General features: G+C 42.5%; 1 protein-coding gene across 1 annotated transcript in view; it reads right to left on the bottom strand.

Moving 5' to 3' along the window:
* COL13A1 (collagen type XIII alpha 1 chain) overlaps positions 1-17711 on the bottom strand; it is a 104817-nt gene that overhangs the window by 58465 nt on the left and 28641 nt on the right. The window contains exons 10-15 of the mRNA XM_050959472.1: positions 16698-16724; positions 10894-10959; positions 6318-6434; positions 5852-5893; positions 3719-3745; positions 2876-2911 (exon numbers count right to left, since the gene is read on the bottom strand). Of these exons, the coding sequence (XP_050815429.1) occupies positions 2876-2911; positions 3719-3745; positions 5852-5893; positions 6318-6434; positions 10894-10959; positions 16698-16724 (315 nt within the window). The remainder of the gene's footprint in view (positions 1-2875; positions 2912-3718; positions 3746-5851; positions 5894-6317; positions 6435-10893; positions 10960-16697; positions 16725-17711) is intronic.

The following is a 17711-nucleotide window of genomic DNA, read 5'->3' as shown; positions in this document are numbered from 1 at the left end:
GATCTGTCATGTTCCAGCAGAAGATAATAGTCTGTGCACATATAAGTCATTACATTACAACATATACAAGTGACAGAGCACATTGGAGCCAGGCCCTGGTTCCAGAGAGCAAGGAATCATTCTTGCCTTGAGGCCAGTGGCTGACAATTGTCCAGGCCCCATCTACAAAAACAACTCTGGATCTTGTATGTCATCTAGACAGAGTGTGCAAAGAATCTGAGTCTATCTAGATGTTTATATCACATTGCTTACCATGTTATCTGAGACTGTATCATACCCCTGTATACTTGTGTTTCTGTTAAAGGGACACATGTCTGGGTGGCAATAAGTTGCACTAAGCAGATGGAGGTACTGACTAGCTAAGAATTGTTAGTTCAATGGTTACCTTGGGGCCAATAGGTCCAGGAAGGCCAGGTGCACCTGGTAGGCCAGCCTCACCCACCTCACCCTGAGAAGAGAAGCAAGAAAATGGAGGGAGAGGCAAACACACAGTCAGAAGGAAGAAAAGGGGCCTTCAGTATACCAAGAAATATTAACAAAGATGTGGGGAGGGAAGGACAGAGAACAGTCCCATAATACATGTGGCAACATAGCCTTCTTACCCTGCCCTGAGAGGCATGCTGCTTAGCAAGAAGCAAAGAGAGAGGGAGCACGAAAGACAATTCCTCACAAATAGCCTGATCCCATCAGTATTTAAGTGCTAGGAACATGTATTACAATCCCTCATACAATACATTTTATCCATGGCTGAAGTGACCATATATCCACGTGTCCAGGTTTTTCACAATTTAGTGTCCCAAAAACTTCTTTTGGGTTGCTTGAAAAGTCCCAGTCATCATGTTGGATTGCTGATTTTTAATAACTAGAAAATGTTTGTTCAGGCTGTATTGCTACATTGAGTAGAATTTCCCCAGTGTTTACCAAGAATGAGCAATCTAGTGGTGCAACTATTCAACGTGATGAAGTGTTTGGAGTGAAGATAATGACTGCATGACTGCAGAGAGTATCAAAGCTGTTCTTTTTGCTCAAAGTGAATGTTAATGACACTGGTTTGATGTTCAGTTATAAGTTCAATGAGAATGGTGAGTTACTGGAAAAAATCTTCCATTCTGAGAAACACACCTGTGCTGCTGTTGAGTCAGAAGCTAACAGTAGTGACACCAGAAGATCTTTTTTTTTGCCTTTTGCCTAGATATTTTATGACCCTAAAACATGTTGCCACAAAAGTATCTTGGTTTTTAAATGTGAAGATATGGTCACCACATCCCTAGTATCACAAGACTACCTTCAATACAAAAAAATCAAAATGGAGGGAGAGAGTTCTCCAAATCCTGAATCTGCCCATTAGATAAGGGCAGTATAGAAGTTTCTCTTTCCTTTCATTGTCAACTCAGTGGGGAGGACTTTCTCCTCTGTGTTCATTCAATCCTGTGTTTCCTGCACACTTCCCCATTAATGGATCCCAGACCTGGAATCATCCTTCTCATAGTATGAAAGGAATTCAGACCCCTTGCTTGAGAAATAAATCAGCCAGATTAACTGCCGTTCATAGGAAAAGATCTGGGTACAAACACCCATTAATACGTCATATGAGTGACAACCTCAGCACATTCGAAAGTTAAGAAGCCTCCTGAATGTCGCAAAGAGAAGGATGGATGGTTAATGAGAAAACCGACAGTTTGCTGAAAGAAGAAGCAGTAAATTTTGTGTGTGTCTGCAGGAATGGACTGTGGTCCACAGGGGCTATAATTTTCATTTCCTGACATAACAAAAACTTCTCAGTTTATGCAGAACTAATTAAAAAGCTCTCAGGTCTTGCCACTTCACCCACAGAGCACCCATAAAACAACGTATAGATAACACAGTATATACAACTGCCGGCGGTTGGGAATACTCACTTTCCTCTTCTCACTCCCTCCTTGTCAATATTTCTCCCCCTTTATCCCCTTTCATTTCATTCTCCCCCTCTCTGTCTGTCCTTTAAACTCTCTGGGCAGTTTCAGCACGGCTGGGGCAAGGCTAGCCACATCCTAGGATGGGATTTAACCTCAGGGATAGGCAGACAGTGTTTCCCCAGGGGAGTATCTTTAACGCGCTGTTGGAGTTTCATCCAAATCCAGCTGCCTAGGAATGACTTGAATGAACATATTCCCCTGGTACCCTGGCTATGCTCCTCTCTGGCCAGCACCATCTCATTTTAGGGCTGCTCTGGCCACCTCTGTGCCCCATAAAATATAGGGAGTGCAAGTGCCTTGCAGTGGGACAACTACCCTTTGGGCAGACCTTTCAATGCTAGAGATCCACAGCCCTGGGTAATACCAGCTTCTGCCTGGTAACCTGTGGCTGAATCAAATCTTCCATCGTTTAATCTGGAGAACGATACATACCAGGGGGATTGTAAACACCATAGCTCGTTCCAACCCCCATTCAGACTGGGTGGGTGGAGAGGGAGGATGTCCGCACATGGGTACACAAAATAAATTTCAGCCAGGAAGAAGTGACTCTATAGGGGAGTTTACAGCTTTTCCTGCCTCAGCCCCTCCCAGAAGAAACTGCTGCAGGGAACTAGGTAGGCGTTGTCGCTATTGGGGAGTTGAAACTATTTCAGTACTCGGCTCTCTTAGCAGGAGTCACTGCAGGAAACGGTAGAGGAATGCTGGCTATGGGGGAGGTCAGAGTTTCTCCATACCCAGCCTCTGCCAGCAAGTCACTCATTGCAGGAAATGATGGAAGAGCTCTGGTGGGGTGTGTGTGAGTGTGTGTGGTAGGGATGGCATTTTTCTGCTATTACACTCCCACCAGGCTTTGGTTCACTATAATGCATTTTAAGATACTTGATCATCCAGTTGCTCAGAAGTTTACCTCCCCCTCTTACCTTCCTCCCATGGTATCCTTGAATTCCAGGGTCTCCCTGCAAAAATCAAAATGAAGACAAGCTGGTGATGCGAGGCTGAAAAGGAAAAATCCCTGTCCTTTCTCTGTGCAGATGCAGGAAGAAAAATAGGACACTGAGTGTGAAATTCACCTTTGTGCAGAGAACCATAATGAGGCCTAGACACCATTTATTCTCCCTGGAGCTTTCAAAACAGGGCTTATATCCTGTCCGAGTCCAAGGCACGGAAGTGAGTTTTACTCTGCATGAATTACAACATAATAGGAAAACTGCACCACACACTGCAAGGCACATCATTTGGTTTTGCTTTCAATTTACACAGTTAATCTGTCCTAAAGCTACTTAATCTTACAGCTCTGTCTGAAGTAACTCAAGGAAAGCAAACTGAGGATTTTTTAGGCAAAAAATATCTCACATTTTATCAGTGACATTTTGCAAGTTTGTCAATTAAAAATGGGAAATTTGGCAAAATTAGTAACATGGTTACAAAATAAATTCATAAAATGTGGTAAATGTTTTATGGTAAAGTCCAGCAAAGACATGTCTTGCAATTTATTTATTTTTTTGCAACATTTCCTGATGATGACCTCCTCCCTCAGACAAAGCTTCCATTGAAAACAATAAGCCAGGAGTCTGGAATTGGGCCCTTAATAAGATGTTTCAGTCTGGTTATGAACGTTTTCAGAAGTATTATAAAGCAACCCTCTTTTCTCCTTCCTCCCCCACCTTTCCATAATGATCATGCCCAGCTTTGCTCACATCTATGCTAAGGGTTTTAAACTTCTTATCCTTGTTTATGCTTACAGATGATGAAAAATGTCTCACCTTTGGTCCAGGAGGTCCAGGTAAACCCTGTAGATAAAATGAGAACACATTCTGAGGTAGGGAAAACTGCAAATATCTAGAGAAGTTGGGTGCAGGTAATTATTTTTCTACTGGGACATCAATCTCTGCCTAGTTTGATTTTAAAGAGTTCATCGCTTTAGAATGTCACTGCAAAAATGATTCTCATTGTTGAGTAGATAAACTCTAAGGAAATACCAGCCAAGTCTCCCTCCCACAAGTACTATCCCAAACCACTAGGCTTTGTCTCAGTAAATTTGGAAACCAAGCTACTTTGCCCAACGTGTCATGGTTTCAGAATATGATCTGGTTTATTTTTCTGCCTATTTTTAGCTCATTCCCAGCTCACTGTATGTATACGCACTGGAGAAACAAAACCATCACAACTGGAAACTGGTAGTATTCAATAAATGGGTAGTCTCTTCCTTACGCAACTAGGAGATCTCAAAGGAATTAAGGGAGGGAGAGAGTTGGTATGGACTACCTGTCCTTTAGAATGCACTGTGGAATAACAGAAAGATCCTTTCTTCATGGTGGAATGTGCTATTATCAGATTTCGAATAGAGCTGTTCTTTTCTTCATAAAAAAGCACATCTACCTGGGTGGCATGCTACATGTCTGAAAGTACTCTTTAGGGGCAGGAAACATGGGTTTTACTGAACATGGTTTTCTTTGACTTTCCTAGTAGTGGGAATATGTTCATAAGACTTTCAGAAGGAAGGGACACCAGTAGTTGTGCTAAATTAGAAATAGCCATTCAATCTGCACACATATCAAGCACTAGGTACTATACATGCCATATAAATGTTAATATCTAAAATTTCCATATTGCAGCTGCCCTTGTGATGTAAACAGTCCAAATGAGAAAGATGGAACGGATACCCCACATATATTCTGTGACCTGAATTTACAGTATTTTTGCCTGTTTATGGCCATTCAGAGGGCGACTTTGGGTTGAAAGATCAAAAGTGGGGATTCTCCAAGTCTTGAGTCTTCTGCCTGTAGATAACATGAACAAAGAGGCTTCCCTTTCCTCTGTTGACTGCATGTCCCTTTTCTGCAAGCAGGTTTGTAACAGCTATTATAAAAATTTGGGAATGGAAGTATCTTTATTTCTAGGTGTCTGGCATGTCAGAATGCCATGCTCCTCATTGTTAGACACAGGAATTGAGTAGTTGTTTCGTGTGCTACTAAGGAAATAGCAGGTAATAGGCTTTACGTCTTCAACCATTACTGAGGCTCCCTGTATTCTGTTGCATGTGAGCAGCACTAACCAAAAGTTAGGCATCAGCATAAGCAAGCCCTAATTTTGCTGTTCTTGTCCTGGTGATTTTTTACCATCGATCCTTATGACCTTTCTCCATTCCTCCATCCCTAACTTATTATCAGCATCTCTTCTCAATTACTCAGTCCCTAGACACTGTTATCATTCTAGGCTACATAAAAATGTATTGACACAGAAGTGAAGTGAGGGGCTCACAGGGTAATGATCTGAGGAGTGTTTCACATATAGGTTACTAGTTCCAACCCATCTTAGATTAGCAAAGACCAAAGTTCATGCCTACCTGATGGTTGTTTGGTGGCCTATATGAAATGACTTGGTGCTTTCACTCAGTTCCTAGTGGACAGATGTCAGCATTTGTAAAACCTCATAACTGGTATTTTCTTTGGCAGAGAGACCAAGGACTGAAAGTCTGTGGAGACTAGATTACCTGTCATCCCCAAGAGTGTCCAGGTCAGGTTTGAGGCTCATTGATGGGTGGATCAGTTTGGAAAAAGCTAGCGCTGGCACTAGCCATGCTGTATATATTATTTTCTGGACAGAAGACTTCAATGTAAAGTGCTTCTGATCATGTTTACCATGGGAAAATATGCTAAGATGCCTCCCCACGGTCCCTGAGCAAGGAACTTGGGTACACCCTGAGAGCAGAGCCAGCAGAGGTGAACGAAACAGACAGCAATGGAGATATTAAGTGCAGTTGCCCAGTTTGCTGAACACTTGGTTCAGCCCTGCAGGCATGTTCCACGTCCTCAGGCATTAAGGAGCTGGCTGCATTCATGCAACGAATGCTGCATGCACAAGAGAGAGGAGTGAGGCAGCTCTACTGAACCTACCTTTCCATCCTTGCCTGCCTTTCCAGGCTCCCCTGCTTTGCCCTGTTGTGAGAGGGAAAGGAACATTAGTGACAGTATTTTCACCTTCCTAGGTTTCTTGCTGTCAGCCTGGGAATAGAACTAGGAGCAGAACATCAAAGAGATTTCAAGGGCTTTTTTTAGTCTGGTTTCTGCTGAGAGCAGGCTAATTACAGCCAGAGTGTTACTTCCTCCCCATAGCATAGGCTGGAGAGGAGGAAATGGCACTGGTGTCACCGTCTCACATATGTGTGTGCAGATAGGGATAGCTGGAGGCATAGAACTCCTCCCTCCCTGCCTGGGAACTCTTTCCTCCAGCCATGCCCTGAGAAATTGCTTGTGATCAGTGCACCCGGCTCAGAGGAGACAATAAAAGGCAAAGGAAATTGCATGCATGTCAGGGGAGAGGAAGGATAAATGCTGCTTGTTTGGTTTCTTTTAAACTTACAGGTGGCCCAACAGGGCCAGGTTGTCCTGGATTTCCTGCTGGTCCAGATGGTCCAGTTGGCCCTGATGGACCAGGTGGCCCTGGTGGACCTTGAATCCCCGCCTGTCCTTGTTCACCCTGAGGTTCATTAAAACAAGGATTACCATCAGGCAGGGTTAACCCATAGCCCAGCATCCAAGGTGTGTGACATACAGCAGCTCAGCCAGTGCAAATGAAAGAGAGAGAAGCCGAGCAAGTTTCAGTTAGTGGCAGGAGAGGTTTCCAAAACTCAGGCAAAGATCCCCTTCTGATGGTCTTTCTGGGTGGCTGATGGGAGCCATTTCCCTGTGGTTTGCAACTACATTTTAAAGCTCCTAGTCAGAGCTCACTTAGAGGAAATATGAAAACTGGCTCAGATACTAAAATAGTGCCAGGAGCATCCCAAATACAAAGTAAATTGGTTTTTTAAGCTTAAAAAAGTGTGATTCATTTTATATAATAATATTGAGAATCCCCCAAGAATCTTTGAGCGCTTTCCATGTGAGGATCTTAAAGCACTGTACAGTCAGTGATTAATGAAACATCACAGTGCCTTCTGAAATAGGGGACTACTCTCATTCCTATTTTAGAGAAATCAAGCCAGGATCACTCTGTCACCTACTGGCAGAGCCGTGAGTCCTCAGTGTAATTTTTTCTCATACTCTAATCATTACACAACACTCTCTCAGTTTTGGCGTGTGTCTGCTCTTTCTTAATTTCTTTTAATTTGGAGCTTGCCAGAAACAGGAAGACCTAGGAGTCTTATCAGAAAGCCTATTCCTGTGAGACTTAAAATCAGTTTGATTTGGATAAGATGCACAAAAGCATCCAAACTTTTGGGTGCTTATCTGAACTAAATCTTTTGTAGCTGGGCCATCACATGCCACCTCAACAGCCAGTGTCTTGGATTCCCCAACATTCTAAAGCATTCATACATAGCTTTTGCCTCTGTTGTCACAGGGTGGGGGAATCAAGAATCATAACTGGCTGGTGGTGAGAAGGTAATGATTTAGAAGGATCTCATTTAAATACCAGAACACTGATCTATAAAGGATTAATTCTGTAAATTCCTAGAGGACCATGACACTCATGTTAAGCTCCCTGCTTTCTTGTTTTTTATCATTCCCTCTCCTTAGATACAGTATCATAAAGTCCTAATATCAGTGGCAGGATTTAAGTACAACAAAATTCTCTTTGTGATCTCACTGGAAGGCCTGAAATACAATGTAGTAAATTTATTCAAAATGAATATATGGGTTTGGGGCTATATCACAAGAGATAAAGAGCATTGTCTCCGCTGAACTTGTACTGCGCAGAAGATGAAGTTGTTGGATACAACGTGGTTCCACTCACATGCAGTCATTATCCACATGTGTGTACAATGCATGTAATACATATCCCATGCATGTAGTACCATAGCTACATCTATGCTATAGGTATGTGTTCTTGTAAGTCAGTTATGTGATCCCTCTTCCTACCTTCAATGTCCTTAAATTTTTAAACTAATAACAAGCATTACATAAAAATAGGCTTGTTCAAGGTGCCCAAGGAATGGCCACAGCTATTACTTCATTAACCATAGTGAATTTCCCTAGAACTAGTAAGGAACAACACTCACCAGCAGAAAAGGACTGCTTTATAATAATGGAGATGCTAACACTGTAATGGGTGAGGATTTAACCTGAATGAAGGAGGGTTTGGCAGCTGGTGATGAGTCAGTATAAGGGCACCAGTCACATTAGCAGCAGACCTGGTTGAAAAATTTTCAACAAAACAGTTTTCAATTGGAAAATGCAGTTTAATTGACATCCACATGTTTTTTTCAACAAGTTTTTTGATGGGAAAAAGGTGACACAAGTTGTTTTGAATTTCATTTTGTTTTGATAATGTCAAAACATTTTGTTTTAACTTTATCATTTTGATCCATTTTCTGTTGATTTTTTATATTAAATATGGTATATTCTATTTATATATTATAGTTGATATTGTATATAATATAAAAGTTGAAACTAGATGAATAAAAATGAGAAAGTTGAAATGAAACATTTCAAGCCCATTAGTGACCCGGCCTCCCCTCTGTAATATCCCTCTGTATCCAATCAGAATAGCAGGTTGTTCACCCTGCCCACATTACGGCCTAGGAAAAAAGAGCTTTATCTTTCCCCCTTTTTGTAAGCAGTTTCCTAGCACATCCTGGGGTCTTTCCATAGAGATACATGAGCCTCCTTGAGCTGAATGTATATTCCATAGCAAGTGTCATTAAAGGACTGTCAGCCATACACCTTTAAATATTTTTTTTTTTGGTGTGAATTTGGTTCCAGTAAAAACATGAGGCAAATAGCCTTGGATAGAGTTGAGCAGTGGCACACTACAAAATTGCCTGAGACCTCCTTGCTATTGCCTCTCATTCCTGACTTACACTGCTAGCCCTGGCGCACATCTTCTGAGCACACCCTACTCACGGTTCCAAACATGGATGATACTACATTTATTTTCACTTCTGACCCGACAAAGATCTGAAGTTAAGCCAGGCAGACAGGGAATACATTAACCTGCTGAGCTATCAAGCCTTTGGATTTGGCATAGTTTTAAAAAAACACATTTTAAAAACCTTATGAATATGAAAACAGACCATTAGTTGCGTACTAAGGTGATAAAGTTCGCCTCTTTGTGTTTTAGCCCTCGCTGTAGGGTGACCAGACAGCAAATGTGAAAAATCGGGACGGGGGCAGGAGGTAATAGGAGCCTATATAAGAAAAAGATCCAAAAATCGGGACTGTCTCTATAAAATCAGGACATCTGGTCACCCTACCTCACTGGTACTTTCAGTTGCTAACCCTATGTCTTACTGAAACAAGGGGGAATCCTATTTGCCTGCTCTGTCTCCCACTACTCAGACTGTTAATAACTGGAATGGGCAATCTGTTGGATGTAGCTATCCACTTCTTGTGATCACCGGGGCACAGAAGGTGCTAATGTGTGTATATATGTTAAACCCAGTTGCCTTGATGGAAATTCACACTGGCAGCTGGCAAGCTTTCAGAAAGACACAGGCCACCTTCTTTGGTGGGATGCCTGAGCAAAGCATATGCCGTCACTGCAGTGTCCTTGCTTTTTTGCAGGGGACTTTGTTTAAGCAAGTGCTCCATATAGACAGACTCCTAGACACATAAAGCTTAGTTACTACATAATTATATTCTTATTAGTACTTTCAGCCTGGAAAGACCCTTTAGGATTTAACTGGAATGTAACTGGGTAGACAGAGTAAGTTGGAGATCAGATATCATCTTATCAGATGTCATTTAATATTTTTAGCCATTAATTGGTGCTATTTTTCAGTTTTGTTAAACACCAATTAGTTGCCTAGATATTCCTTGTGGATTCAATGTTCTCTTCTCCCTCTAACAGGGCTTGCAGCTAACCACTGCTCCCCCCACAACAAATTGTCTGTTATAACACTCTTGCTGGTGTAGTGTAAAATAGCAGCAGTTTTTCTTCCAACTACTGGTAGTCATATTTGTTTTACAGCTTCAGCTCTTTCTAGCATTCCAAATGTTTGGCTCCCAGAGTTCATATGACGTACTATTCTGCTGTGGGGAGGCAGGATTTGTCGGAGTGGGCTTACATTTTCTGCTGCTTACGGAGTCAATTTCACAGAAGCTAAACGAATCATATACTTCAAATTCACATTTTTTTTTGGTAATGCTTATGAGATTTACAGTCCTGGAGAATGAAGCCAGGTATAGAATGGAGTGCAGCAGTGCAAGCTCCTCTACCTGGCCCAGGAAATGAACTTTAGTTTTAAAAATCTTTCTATCAGCTCAGTCCTTTGCTTCTCTTTTGAGACTACCAGCTAGAGGGACAACCAATGCCAGCTGTGGTGGTTTGTGTGATGTAAACACCTGTTCGGTAGAAACTGGTCTGACACCACCAGTTCATTTCACATAGCTGAAAAAACACCAGATGATAACTCTAGGTAAGCGGTAAACTGTACTGGGCACAGACCATTAGCCTGGAGATGAAAGGGTCTATAGTGAATAACCATCTCTTCAGACATCCTGCTTTCTATATCTCATACACAGTGAAAACTGTTTGACGTGACCATGCAAAGGAACGAAAAAATCAGCTGATAACATGAGGTGGCTCCGTATGTTTTAAAACAGGAGTTTGCCTAGTAAGCATGGCTTCTTGAAACAGTTTTACAGCACTTACTAAATTTCAAAAAGGGATCTCTGACCAGCCATTGATTTTGTTTTTGTGCATGCAGGAACTGGCTCCTTAAGGTAGCAGTTAGGCTTATCCATGACACTACCTCCTTTTTTACCGCATTTTCCTTCTAGTCATATGTTTCATATTTAATTTGTTTTACTTTAAAAATCTGGATTCACTATGTATTTGTTTAGACACATTTTCCCACCAAATATGTGCTCCATTCTAAAGAGAGCCCCCTGGCTCTGCCAAAGTCTTTTTGAAACCCCTTCTCGAAGGAAGGAAAGAAGCTAATTAATCTTACGATTCGGAATAGGCTTAAAACAGGCAAGGAGGGAAAAGTGGCTACCTGGAAAGTGCGTCTCTTTATAACCGGGGGTGGAGCCAGCCGCACTGAATTGAGGAGAGGCAACAGCTGAAGAAGAAGACCAAACCCAAAGGTCACAGGGCAAAGGTCACAAGGCAAAGGAGTCAGTAGGACATCAAGAGAGAGCAGCCAATGAAGAAAATGAAACGATAGGGAAAAAGAAAGACTGTAATGAGCATAAACCACAGTTGAGAGATAGTTGTGAATGGCACAGGGAGGGATACTTGTCATCGGGTACCGCTTGGCAAACCTCTGAGCTCTTCTGTATTTTACTTTAAACACAGGAAGGAATACCTCTGTGCTGGGCCTTGGAATGCTCTGGTTTTCCTTGAAGGGAATATAATTTTGCCGCCCCCTTGGTCTTTCACACCCAACCATTCTATCAGTTCTTTCTTGCTTTCTGTCTCAGCTCAGAAAGGAAACTTACCAAGAGATTTCTTGTGCCAGCTTCTGCTGCACTCCTCAGATAATCTTTATTGTAACAAAACAAATATTCTTCTCCCCAGCTCCCTAGAGTTCCCTTGGGATAGCGCTGTTTCTCTCAATTGGTCCTTATTAGATCTGGGGCTCTTATTAAGACAGCAGTTTGCTCTATGTTTTTAAAGCTCCTCTTGTCACCTGAGATCTTTGGCAATTGCGGCTCCATGTATCTGTGACTCTCATTACAAGAAATATATTTTTTCACTGGACATCACCATGTTACTAGATAAATCCGCAATGAATTCTCTACAAATTACAAAGACTGTTGACTATACAGTTACCCTCGCTACAGTTCACAGTTATCCCCTTTTCTTCCCTTACCCCAAGATTGTTCTCTGTGTTCCTTTAAAAGCTCTAATAATCTTGCCATTTTCCTTCTCGTTAGACCTGCTCCTTCAAGCTGTTGTGGGATTCCACCATTTAACTGGTTGGAGGGGTCAATGCACCACAGTGAAGGAGTCCCTCCCAAGCAGAGACAAGTTCATCACCTATTCATCAACCTCACATTTCCTGCCAGGGACAGCAGTGAGAGAATGAGACCAGTTTGTGAACTTATACCCTTTTATAGCAAAGCAGAATTCTATTAGGAGCCGTCTCACTTGTTCAAGATGCTTCATTTTCTTTTGCTTCACAAAGACACTCCATATCATCATGACCCAACTTGCGAGTGAATTGAGATGTTCCCGGATCAGCAGAGGGGATGAACTTTTGCTTCACAATATGCTGAGCCTGCACTTTCTGTCTCCTTGTTTAACAGTAACAATGGCTTGTGATCCGTTTTGGACAAGAATCCTCTCTACATCACAAAGCTGATCCTCACAAATCAAAACCATGTACTAAAGCTCTGGATCTTCTGTTCACCCTTCTGCTGTATCTAATTTCCACTTCCAAACATGCTCCTGTCTGCCTGTGCACTTAGGAAGCTGCTTTGAACCACAGCACATTCGTGCTGACAGCACCGATTCAAACACCAGGAATGCTCATATTAGGCCTGATTCTCTTTCCCATTTGCCTCAGTTTCACACTAGTCCTAACTCCATTGAAGTCATTCTTGATTTATAGCAGTGTAAGTGAGGGGAACAGCAAGTCCTCCACATGTGCACACACAGTACTCCTCCCTGGGGGTTTTCCCTGTCTGAACTGTGAACTCAAGGCTGAGAGGTGTTGCCTGCAGGTATCCCACGACAGTGATGATGTGCATCTAAGCAGCACGCTCTGCTCCCCCTAAACATGGGTGTTTGTGTTTTACTGAAAGCTCAGACCCAGTCTTGTTGCAAAGTGAAATGTCATCACAATATCGCAGCCTTACAGTCCTGCCCACTGGGCAGTTTATATAAACAGTAAATACATACTTGAGGCAAACCAGTGGTGAGAGCCTCTGACTCAGAGGACCACAATTAAAAGCAGATTTACAGACCACATTAGGGCACACTGAACCTCAGAAGAATTAAATATGATAATTTCAGCTTTTGAGGTGAAGCTGTATGATCAACTGAGCCTTTGAAAACTTGCAGTACCCAGGCAGTCAGTATACGTGGCATTTGGGAGGGAGTAAGCAGCCATGTTTTCAGTGCCAGGGCTCTGGAAACCAGTCAGTCTCTCAGAGGTAGTCTGCACTGATGGACTTCAGGTTTCACATAATTTTTAATGTTATCCTGTGCCCTAATCTAGCACAAGAGATCATAAGCTATCAAAAAATACAAACTGGCCCTAGAAAATTGACCAGGCCACTTTTGATAGGAGCAGGTTCTCCTCTGCCAAAAATCAAACCTTTGTGAAGAGTGGGGCAAAGAACAGAGAAAGGAAGGGCTGAAGTGGAACAGGTGGGATTTTGACCAGAGCTATTATGGTACTAATTAGGGTGTTCAGTGCCATGTGTGTATTGTGTGGAATATGGCCAACACCACTCAACATGATGCTGTATCACAATGGCTGGAAAATACAGAGATATTCTAGAATTTTCTTCAGCTTGGTTTGATTAATGGGTATTTCCTTTTGGGCATTATCGGGACAGCATCAGGGAGCAAGGTAATATGAGACCAGCCTGGTAGTTCAGTGGATCATTCTGGATTGGTTGCCTGTGTAGTGGGGGCTGGGAAAACTGTTATCTTTCAGGTGGGCAAAGGATCCATTTAACATCTCCTTGTAGTAACTCGGGTGAATGATCTGGGAGTCACCAAAATGGGATTTGTGTATGTGTGTGTGGGAGGGGGAACCCTGTTGTATCTCATGTAACTCTATTGACTCAAAGAGGTAGTGGCTGAAATGTGCTGGCTGGAAGGAAGGGAGTGGGAAGGGCTATTCAAAATGGGTAAGGAGAAAAATGGCATGGAAACTCAGGAGCCTATTTAGTTTCCCTTCTTCAAAACTGAGCATAGGTGAGAAGGGACCTGGCTATAAATTCAGGTACATAGAGAGCAAGCATATGAGGAGTGAGTGAGAAATCTATTTCAAGCCTCTTTCTTCTGTCCCCAGAATTGCATCCCCAAAGTCCCAATGTAAAGTTCTTTTCAACACAGAGGATGCAATATTGGATCCACATCCTTATTTCTTTTGCATCAGAACTGGGTCCAGTTAGACCATTACTCACAAACCTTTAGTGTAAGGATCTGATTAGAGCGCAGGGCTGCAAGTGTTGTACTTAGGTATTCCTAGGGGATAGTGAAGACAGAGTGACACAGAACTGGGTCAGTTAGATACACCACATCATCAAGAGAAAAAAGAACTTTACTGGCCTGACTATTCTGAGACCAGGTTCCATTCCCAGCTCTACACTGGCCATTGTGATTTTGTAACATGCTCTGATGACCCAGTCTGTCTTTAAGGATTATAACTCTGTAACCTCCTAGTATGGTCTCTTTACCCACGGGAATGTATGTCCTGTTTGCTCAGGGGTTACACAATAGACTGATGTTTTAAAAAATGGGCCAGGCAGGTTAAGAGGGAGCCCTGACTTTAAATTTCCTTTCTTTAAAAAAAAAACCCCAAAACAAAAACCTTTCCCTGTTGTTATCATATTTCTAATTCATTGTCCTGCCCATGGCATCTGGTGATGGTAACTGCTGCTTGTTTGAACCAGACAAATTCCAAGTTAGCTAAAAAAGTGCATAAAACTATTTTAAAAGGGACTTTTCTTATTGTTCATTTCCCTTTTTTTAACTCTTATAATGAGGAAGAGAGGGATATCTGTGCATAAGCTGGTGCACATCTATTACTCCCTTCCCCCTAGAGCCCACTGGCTCACAGGTATGTTCAACACAGGAAACTGGTCTGAGGGCAGTTGTCACACACACGTCAGAAGCTCTGATTCAGACAAGTTAAGCACCTCCATATCACTTTTTAAAAGATTGGATTTGGTGCTCCTATAATCCTGGATAGAGCCAAGCAGGGCACAGGTGGGCTTCCCTTGCCTAGCTTCGCCAGTGTGCATCATAAGTCTAACCTGTAACACCTTCTGTGTTACAGTCCTGGGCCTTTTTTAAGTGGAGACTGCCAACTATTGACTGGGTAGTGGTGATATTTAAATGTGGACCAACATCCATCAATGACTATGAATTGAGACCACTTGTGACCTCAGTCAGATATAAACTGAGATTATGCCTCTTAATTTGTAATCAATTTCTCCTTTTCCTAATTGAGTTGGGTCCCTGCCCTTGCTTGTCACTTTGAACAATGTGGACAGTCTGGAGCCAAGGGTTGTAATGGAACCAAGGACACTGCTTAAGTGAACATTGTTGTTAGCTTTTTTTTTTAACATAACAATCTAGTGAGATGGCTTGTCTAAATAAGCACAGCTGACCTTCTATTATTGTATCGGGGCCGGAACACACGACTACCTTTCTCCCCCCAACACTTAGATGCCACTGACAGGTTTGCTAACAACATGCAGTCTTCATACCAGAGTCTTGGACCACCCCTCACCCCACTTCTCTCTGGGCCCGGGGCCAGCACCCGATCTAATTGTCCAGAGACTTTTGAAAAAATAAATGAAAGCTTTTAAGCCTGTCTCCCTGTGCATAGTGGTTACAAGTTTCAATCCTCTCATATGATGTCCTTCCAGTGCATTTCCAATGGCTTTTCAGAGCCAAAGTTGTTTTTAGTTTTGTTTATGCCTGGTTAAATTCTATCCCTATAATCCCCTAAACCCCATGATATACTCCCGTCTCTCTTGAAAGGGCAGGATGGGGAAGCAAGTGGGGCTACTTCCTGGGCTTAATAAGATTATTACCAAAATAAATAAGCATTCCTCCCCTTTTCCAAGCAGTGATGTTCAAAAAGCCAGGTGACATCTACAAAATTACAGGGAATTCACTGGGAACTGTGACAGAACTGGATGTCTAACTCTAAATGTAGACCATAGGCATTATTTACCGGGTAAAGAATTTCTACCCTGCCTCCCTCAAAAAACTTCCCGCCCCTCAGTGAATACATGGACGTGAAGCGTTCTAACTATAAATACATAGGCTTTCCAGGCACACAGCCAATTTTACCCATTGCCTTTCGCTGATTTGCTCTTGAAGCCTACATTTCTGCAGCCCTTTATGGGCCAGATTATGCCCTCTGGATCTGCACATGGAGGGGGCCACCCATGGAAGTTTCGCCCAACTTTAGCTCAGCCAACTCTGCAGCAGCATCCCTCCCTTCGGGCTCTATAGAAGGCTCTCCACATGGTCCAGGACCTGTGCTGGATGAGGAGTGGGCAGAGAGCAGAGGGGCTGGGAAGGAAGAGGTGGCCAGGACACTGCAGAATCAGGGCAGGAGATGCCCATTGTGCCCTGACTTGGCCTTATACAAATTAAGTGAAAAAGATAACAGAGCCCTTAGCTGAATGACATTTTCCCTGAGGCCTCCCATGATGTCCTAGCCATGCTGCCAGCGAGGGCACTCACTAGGGTCCAGAGATGGTATGGAGGCACAAAGCCTCTGAATGACCCTGGATTCCAACAGATCCCTAGGGATCCACCAAGTTTAGGGGTGCAGCCCGCATCCTTTTTCTCATGAGGCAAAGCCCACCTTCTGACAGGATGATGTCGGGGGGGGGGGGTTTCTCCATAAGGGTATGGGATGGGTATATATCTGGAGGTCTGTCCTAGTTTAAAGGAATGAAATAAAGTTGTAAATCTCTCCTAGAAAATTCTATGTAGTACATTCCAACAATACATGTCAGTCAGTAAAATGGCACTTGTGGGACACATATGATGGACCTCATTAATGAAATATCCTGTATTCTCAGATAAAAGCCATTCAGATAGAGTAGGATTAATGTGCAGGAAGCCATGGGACAGTTAATAACAAATACTGCTTACCCTGTGTGGGTAGTCTCCACACTGGCCCTGTGAATGGAGGGGATTAAAAGAAAATAGTTTAAATTCTGAATGCAGTGCAGTAAAGTAGGCATATGGGGTTAGAGCCACAGCAGGTAAAAATCAGCATGGCTACACTACAGCTATGCCAATTTATACCAACTGAGCATCCAGTGTATTATTCATTACCCCTTTTCTCCTCAGTGTCATCATTTGTGTCTTGCCCAGAGAGCCACAGAAAGCAATGGACAGACAGACAAACACACACTCTCTCGCTATCTCTCATTTTGAAATGTACCCAAACTATCATTTTATAGGATTTCCCAGCATATAACCCATCAGATTTTCATTGTAGCTGCTGAGGCTTCACAGTTGGGATAAGATTTAGAAAAAAACAGAATCCTAAATTCATATTTAGGCACTTAAATAAATGGTGATTTTCAAAACTCTTGAGCCAACTTCGCTCAGAACTTTTGAAAATCAGACCTCTTATTTAGAGGCCTACATACGGATTTAGGAGACATGCTTTTGACGTCTAGTTTTGGAAACACTGTCTTTTGTTATTAGTGTCAGGGTCTTTTTCTTAAAACACTTTAGGAAAAAATAAACAAAACCTCATCAAAGCACCTAGGTCTCGTGTTGCTCCTTATCCACTGCTGCTTTTAACTCTCTTTCATTCTTTAAAATGCATCCGTTCTGATTTCAATGTGACCACGTGGAAAACATTTTAGCCTCAGTTATGGGTATGGCCAAAAAAGGCACTTCGATATAGCTAACATTGGCTTCCTATCTCTATTCTGAGTCAGAGCGGCATAATTCAGTGAAGAAAAGAAGTTTTTACCATAAACTCCATAGCTATAGAAGAGCAGGCTGTATTCCATTCAGCCTCAGGCATTATCAGCAGCATTTCTAGAGGAGCAGCAAAGAGTCCTGTGGCACCTTATAGACTAACAGACGTTTTGGAGCATGAGCTTTCGTGGGTGAATACCCACTTTGTCAGATGCATGCATGCTGATT

This window comes from Gopherus flavomarginatus, chromosome 6 (genome assembly GCF_025201925.1).
Source record: "Gopherus flavomarginatus isolate rGopFla2 chromosome 6, rGopFla2.mat.asm, whole genome shotgun sequence".
Lineage (NCBI taxonomy): Eukaryota > Metazoa > Chordata > Testudines > Testudinidae > Gopherus > Gopherus flavomarginatus.
The sequence above is the reverse complement of the archived record's forward strand: the minus strand, read 5'-3'. Positions and strand labels throughout refer to the sequence as shown.